Genomic DNA, 7,755 nt, shown 5'->3' on the forward strand with positions numbered 1-7,755 from the left:
CCTCAGTCATGTCCCGTAATCAAAGATGTATCTTCGAAGATAAGGCCTTCTTCTACAGTGTAAGCATGTTTTTAATATTGAAAAACATTCTCGCTGAAACGAGAAATCTTTTACACTAACCTCGCAATAAAAATTCCCAACATGCTAGACGCGCATGAAAGTAACGCAAAGCGTGACAGAAAACATAAACATGCTGAACATAAGTGCGGGCCGTTTTTCCTTTTTTTTTCCTGTTGTTCTTCTTGTTACTTTTGTATTTATTTAATTAATTACGAAGTTGTTTTCAGTAACATATCTAGCCAGATGCTAAAGTATAACCCGCATGTCATGTAAACTATTTATAAGTGAATTTACGACGATCCAGTCCCCCAACCGAGGAGTGCTCAATTATCAAACGCTTCGCAGAAACATCACAATACTTTTAAAATATCTTTGTTCTGGGTGCTGTTTGACAGTTTTTCGCCATGGGAGTGACAATAAGATTGCCAGCTGTGATGTGTTGCTTCCTCTAAAATCATTATTTAACTTTTGTCCGTTTCGCGGGACGTCAGCGCTGTGAATTTTTTCCAGATAATTTGACTGAATCCCTTCCTTAACAAAGTTATTTTCATTAACAAACTTCTTGCTACGCCAATGTGTTTTGTTATTTGACAGAATGCTTTTCATCACGCCAATAGACTTTGTTTTTATTTAGAACATCAGATTTAGCGTAGCCTACATAATCTCGTCTCGGAAATTAAATTTCCGTCGGCGGAGAGGCCATCTATAAATTAGTCTAGAGGTAAGGCTGGTGTTGAAAGCTGAGAACATAGTTTAACAAAAATACAAAACAAGAGGTTAAAATATCCTGTCAAACGGCTTCTTTTGAAAATACAATGTGATCAAACTAAATTTAGAAAGGGTAATTTAGTATTATCAACTGAGTTGATAATGTGAATTGGCCACCGTTAGAGTTTCAAAGCTAACGTTTCGAGGGTTAGCCCTTCGTCACAGCGAATGGAGGAATTGTGGGTTGTGCATGCATGTGAGTGTTTAGAAAGATCTTTATATAACGGAGTATAGAATCGTTTATTCCAAACATTTATGAAACAAACAGTATGTCTTTGACCTTCACACTGGGACTCTTCCCAACGAGTTTATTTCAGTATTCCGAAGATCCTTTTATCAATACATCTAACATTGTATTAGTTGTAATTATTAATTGCTTTTTTCCGCCATACGAAATACGCCGTCCAAAGCCACGTTTTGCACAGTCTCTTTCTTAATCTTTCTCAGTGTGCGCACCTTACCTCTGGAACTCGGTTCCATTTGAAATTAAAAGCAGCACATCTGTCTCTATTTTTAAAGCTAAGCTTAAGACCTATCTTTTTCGACAAGCATATTTTTAGACTTTAAATTTTTATTTAATTATAGGTTATGATAATTTGACACTGTAAAGCGCATTTGGGCGTTAGGAAAATGCGCTATAGAAATAAATTATTATTATTATTATTAATCACATTAGTGTACAATGATTGCATAGTCTGGTTGACCGTCGCAGTGTCACTGATGAGTTCTAAATCAATTCACCCCTTTAATCGTTTCCTTAACGATTCTCTGATGATTTATCAGTAACGATCTCAATAGTAATTGTCGTTGCTGCCTGCCATACAATTCCGATGATGTTGGTTCGGAGAATTTAGTATTGGGTCAACTAAAGGAATTTGTAATCTCTTGATAAACTAATAATATTGTAATTGATACTTTTCTTTAATCTGATATTGCATCAATATTATGTAAGGAGAAATTCGGTCTTTGTCATTCGTAGGTGTTAAAGGTTTAACCCTTTAACTCCCATGAGTGACCAAGACTGAATTTCTCCTCACCATGTCAATACAATATCAAGCAGACAAGTGATGAGAATAAAGAAAATAGAAATTAAGGGAATACAAGTTGATCCAATACCAAATTCTCCAAACAAACATCACTAGAACTGTATGGCAGACAGTAAGGAGAATTACTGATGAGATCTTGGGAGTGAAAGGGTTAAGGTATTGTTCAGCCTCAGGCCAGACAAGGCTGTCCATCCCTTCATGTTATGCTTGGCCGCTCGCTTCTCTTACTGTTTGCCTCTCTTTCTCCCTCCTTGTAGAGTTCCATGCAGTAAGCAATGAGAGTATCTTTGCAGTGAAATCCTCAATTAGTGCAAATAAATGGGATGGAAGTCATAATTTATCTGGACTTAGTCATAAGTGAAAAATGACAAATTGGGGTATTCTTTATTAAACCCAAATTCTGTCAGATTTCACTTAACAATAAATCATTAAGATTTTACCTCAATGCGATTCTAAAAGAACTTGAGTTATGGTGCATGTCACAGATTTCTTTTCGAGCGAAATGTATCCCACGTGAAACACGCGGGTAATGCGGTAATTTCACGCGTGGGAAGATCCAGAGCCGAGAGGCCGTTGATAGACGCGATAACAATTCTTCTCATTAACCAGCATGTTATTTCGATTTTACAGCTTTTATAGTGACAAATGATCCATGTTATACCGTGACATGTTTCAGTTTGCGGTGCCACAATGTCTTGAGACAAGATGTGATGCGCCCGGACCTTGACATTTTATATCGCGCAGGGCACACGCATTCATCAGTGACAAGTCGATATCAACAAGGAGAGAAATCTGCTTACGTTTGCCGCTATCGAACAGATCCACTTGATAGCGATTTCCTTGTTAACTTGTGTCTGTCAAGCTGTCGCCAGCCGGTCTAGAGATTTCCTTATCAGGTGCTTTTCCACTTGCACCTTGTCGCCAAAGAACAACGACATAAGACCCAAAAAATTCAATCGGCTATGCCATACACGAAACCAGTTCATGCGCGTTAGCGATTTCCACCGATTGTGGATTTTCAAGGTTACCAGCCTGCGTTTCGAAAGTATGATCTTTGAGTCATAAGTTCCGTTGCCGTGTAAGTTTTTGATCAGTTTCTCTCTGAAGTATTTTTTTTGCTTCAGTTTCGAGTGCTACGTGTCGCTGCAAAAATTGTAAATTCGTTTAAAAAATTGAGGCCCACTGTCAAACTGAGAAGCAACGGAGGCAAACCTTAAAATGTATCTTGGGATTCTTGATATTTTTGCTGGATCAGATGTGTTCCGCTATTGTCAGGCTAAAAACGACATACAAAAAAACTTTCAAAAATTTCCTTTGTCAATTATGGCATGTTATCATTTTTATTTCTCCTTTATATTTTCAAAGTGTTTTCTTTCTCGAAATTTTAAGCTTTCAAAAGAGTAAATTGATTAGTGATTTTTGCTACCATTTCGAGCAAAGTTGGTCCGAAGCATATTACAAAGTTTATTGTTTGACAAGTTAATACCACATCATTTGGCCGATACAACAGCACTAGAACTGGAGAGGGGAAATTAATAGTTGGCTTTTGACATTTCCCTTTCTTCGTGAATGTAAACTTCCCAACTATTGACTCATCCAGATCGAAAGAAAACTCATTACACTAGCAGTTAAAAATAGACATGTGATAAGCGATATTTATGTAATTTATTAAATTCACGGAAGAGTTTTTGTGTCGCAAAATCAAGAAATATTGGTATAGGATATTTTTCAACGAGAAATAAGTCGAAGAGGCTTATTTTATATTATTTTTCTAGACCAGTGGTCGGTTTTTTTTCTTTTTTTTTCATCCTGACACATAGGAAATGATAAGAAAATGAATAAAAGAGCGACTTCGTGTGTATGAAAATTAGCGAGGCGTTCGTGTGGATTTCCTCGATTTTAGGTGAAAGTAGGAAGGAAAACTTAACACAATGCAGTGAAAACTTGATAGAACGGAACGGCAGGTAAGTGTGAAAAAGGCGAAGGGGAAACAAAAGAAATTAAACAAAAGAATGGTACACGATTGTACCAAAATAACTCAAAAACAGGTGATCGAAACTGAAAATAGAAAAACGGGAATTAGGACAACAGGCGAGTAAAAGTAGGTTTGAATGAGACTCAAGTGTAAAGAAATTGAGGAGGAAGCTCCCGGCATCTGGCGTCCTTTGAAATTAATAACACGCGCTTTACTATTTGCACATTAACAGTCGGCTCTCTGTTGCCTCAACAAGTTGAAGTCGAAATTAGCATCCAGAGCAAATACTATAGCAGCTGAGTTCCTCTTTAAAATAAATTTGCTTTTTATGCAATGTATCAGGAAAAATGGGTCTTGTCACATCGCTCAGTCAGTGTCAGTTCAAGCAACTCCCAATTTTCTTGCCCTTGGCAACGCCATTTTAGTCTGCGCGATAGTAAGATCACGAACTGTCAGGCGCTATCACACAGCGAAGGGAAAAGCTATTTATTAGAGTGAATTAACGAAATCAGCGAGCGGATCAGAGCTTCGGCCACAATTAATGCTTGCCCTAGTTTCATTACTCTTCATTTGAAAGCTGTCGAGATCGAATCAACTTTTCTGAAGCCCAATAATCTCCAGTGAATCTTGTCTGCGGTGAAAGGTTCACCCACGATCAAACACCTCCGACAGCCAAGGACTTTACCGACATCCATCAAACTGACGCCTTCAGCCCGATAATACCAATAACAATCACTCTCGCAGAATTTCGCTATTAAGAAAGGATGACAGCTTTACAACTCAGCTGTCGAAGAGTCGATCTAAATTGGCTCTATAAAGTATGTACAAAATTCGAGCAATTTCCATGATCATACTGATCGACGCGATTTAACAGCCACCGCATTTTCATACGAATAAAGAACCCATTACAAAACGATGTGGCAAATCGACTAAAACTTGATCCATATCAAGAAACCACTTTTAGATAAAGATCTGTCCTTTCTATCGTGTTCATAAAATTGATAACGCCTCGCTGAGGCATTTGTCAGACGACGGTACATTTATATTTCCCCCAAAGCAATTTTCATTTCTCATTCGAAACGCGGTATCGCGATAACCTGCCAAATTCTGCACGATCTTCTTAGACTTGTTTGACAAGTTGGACAAGCGGTCTTGTTTTAAGTAAAGGTGATTTACAGTCGCTAATGTTATCTCATTAAGATAGATCAACTTGAAAATATTCATTTAATTTTTAGTTAGGATTCGAAATTGTGACAGTTCATTTCCTAAGAAGCGACAAAGCAAGATTGGTTTTCGCAGTAGGCGAGCACAATATGGACATTTTGATTGACAGCTTGTAATCGATATTGTGCCAAACGTGTGCTAAGATACGAGAGAATAAATAAATAAAGGTAATAGCCGTTTTCGCCCTCAAACCGAAAATTGAACTCCCTTGTGAAAACTATTTGGACATGTGGCAAAACTCATGAAATCGTCTTTTAAGTCACCGCTTCCTTTTGACCTGTCAAAACTGTCATTTCAGATGTGATCAGTTGCTAATGACAGAAACTTATCCCTGTCAATCAAACATTGAAAAGACTTGTTCGGGAATAAAAAAGAAAAGTTCAAACTCTCTGTCTCCAGCAAAATGCCCTGCAGCGCAAAGAAAAAACCGCTATCTAGAAATTACCACGTTTATCATGATAGTTTTATCTTTGATGCTCTTAAGTAAGATCTCTCGCGGTCGTTTCAATTATGAAGATAAAGTCACAGGCATTTTGCCTCTATATTTCTCTCAAGAGCGAGAAAACTGTACAAGCGGCGAGCGAAAAAGATTCTGAAAAAGATAAACGCAATTCTTATTTTCTCAAGCAAAACAAACGAGACAGCTTTTAACCTAAAATAACATGTTTTATTCATTGAGTACACGCATTTCCCTTTATCTTACAAACTTTACACTTGCGCGCCGAATGGTTGTCGCCGAAACCATTGAGCTTTTTATTCTAAGTGCTAGAATTATTCTCCCATTAAACCAACAATAATATCCGCGAAAGAATACGGGAAAATATATCCTTATTAACACCCAAACCATCCATATTTCCTCATATACAACAGTTAGCATCTCGAGTGCTCTGTTTCGCCTTTGTTTAAAAATCACTAGAATCACCAGAACAGTTTCCGCTAACTCCAAATTCATACAAGCACTCGTCATTGACTTCACACAAATAAAGAACGTACTTTTTTTACAAGTTTCAAATGCATAATTTCCAAACTAGCCAGCTATTTTTCTTCATCGTTCATTTGAAAAGTCTGTGCGCTTCGTAAGCATGTAGTGGATACGGTGAATAGCAACTTGTGGGGGCCGGTGGAAATACCGGTGGCTTATAATAATAGGGTCGATATCTCGCGGAATGTAGGTTCGACTGTAATGGACTTGTTCTTAACTTGCATGGACATCCGTGAATGTTACAATTCGTTTGTGCATATGGTGAACTTCCTTGCGTACTAGCCTGAGTGTGGGTTCGCAGATGTTGAAATAAATCTTCCGAGGTTGTGAACGATTTTCCACAGTGTTTGCTCCCCGCCACCCAGTTACAGACGTACGGGGAGGCCTCGTCCGTTGTACCAGGTTTGTACAGGGCCATGCTATGTGGGTATCCAAAACATGAAAAAGACGATTGTAGGTTTTGCTCTGTTTTGACATTGTCGCACTGCGTACAGTGGGGTCCACACTGTGGCATAGAACTTGGAAATGCATACGGCGAAAACTGCGGTTTACAGTTCGTACAATTCACATCACGGCACACAGTTCTTTGAAGATAGTCCATGTAAGGTGTGCTTCCCGGGCTATGTAGTTGGAACTGGTGTCGTCCAGCACCGATGCTGCTCAGCGCTGGGGATGCGTCCCCAGGGTGCGGAGAGCAATAGCCACAGCCACATTGAGGAAAACTAGTCGGGAAATTGAGCGGCATAGACGATGCCAAACCATGGGTTTTAAGACTAGGAGAGACTGGATCTTGCCCTGTTGGCATGGGATAAGGTTGTATAGTTCCGGTCTTGAACGGCAAAATTGATGCTGGATGGACACAACCAGCACCGTAGTCTTTGTGCAATGAATGAACGCCAAAGGCCTGTTGGCTTGGATCAAGAAACATACCACAAACCCTATTTTGAGACGCGGAGTGGTTTCCACATTGGCTGTCATCGCTCGACGGGTACTGAAGCGATGTACTTTTCACTCGTTCCTCTTTGCCGCTCGTAACAGGCGAAAGAGAGGTATTATTTTCCTTACTCGGAGCTCGAAAACCTGCCTTTTCGTTGTTCATGTCGTCGACTTTTTCGCCGGCGGTGTGTTTGTACGGTTTGAAGGAAGATCTGGTTTCGTCGTCGCTTATCTTTCGGTCTCGAGATGCGTTATCTTCTGCTGTTTCCTTTGATGGCTCGGTTTTGCCAATGCTGCTACAAGTCGCCGCTAGCAGGGCCAAAGGAGATTTCTTTTGGTCTTCATCCTGACAGTCAATAAAAAAATGAAATAACACCGCTTGAGTTAAAAAGGTAAGTCGTAAAAATTAATCATAAATTTACCAAGGGTTGGCTGGGCATAACTCGATATCTATTAAACCTCGGTGAGATATTTTAAAATATCGAGCTAGGTACCTTGAATGGAAGTGGTTGGATATACTCTTGATTACACTTTGAGACACTTTGCGTCAACATTTGTAAAGCCTCCAGTGGAACTCGATTGCTTAGAAACGAGATATCTCTGCCGAAGACTCTGTTGCTTTTAGAGCGAGTGTTCGTGTCGGCATATCTGGTCTGTGTGTGTGCGGTAGACCTTCTGAAATATTAAATACTACACAATGAAAGGTGTAGATACAGAAGAAACGAGCCGACTACAGACAAAGCCAGTGCGCTCTTCTGTCGTAA

General features: G+C 39.3%; 1 protein-coding gene across 1 annotated transcript; it reads right to left on the reverse strand.

Moving 5' to 3' along the window:
- Positions 1 to 5,724: 5,724 nt before the first annotated feature.
- Positions 5,725 to 7,755, reverse strand: LOC131770440 (zinc finger protein 503). Its single transcript, XM_059086153.2, is given in 3 exon segments — positions 5,725 to 7,337; positions 7,486 to 7,578; positions 7,581 to 7,755. Coding segments are annotated over 3 exon segments (1,362 nt in total). The 5' UTR covers positions 7,638 to 7,755; the 3' UTR covers positions 5,725 to 6,125.

The sequence above is a fragment of the Pocillopora verrucosa genome, chromosome 5, assembly GCF_036669915.1.
Source record: "Pocillopora verrucosa isolate sample1 chromosome 5, ASM3666991v2, whole genome shotgun sequence".
In the NCBI taxonomy this organism is placed as follows: Eukaryota; Metazoa; Cnidaria; class Anthozoa; order Scleractinia; family Pocilloporidae; genus Pocillopora; species Pocillopora verrucosa.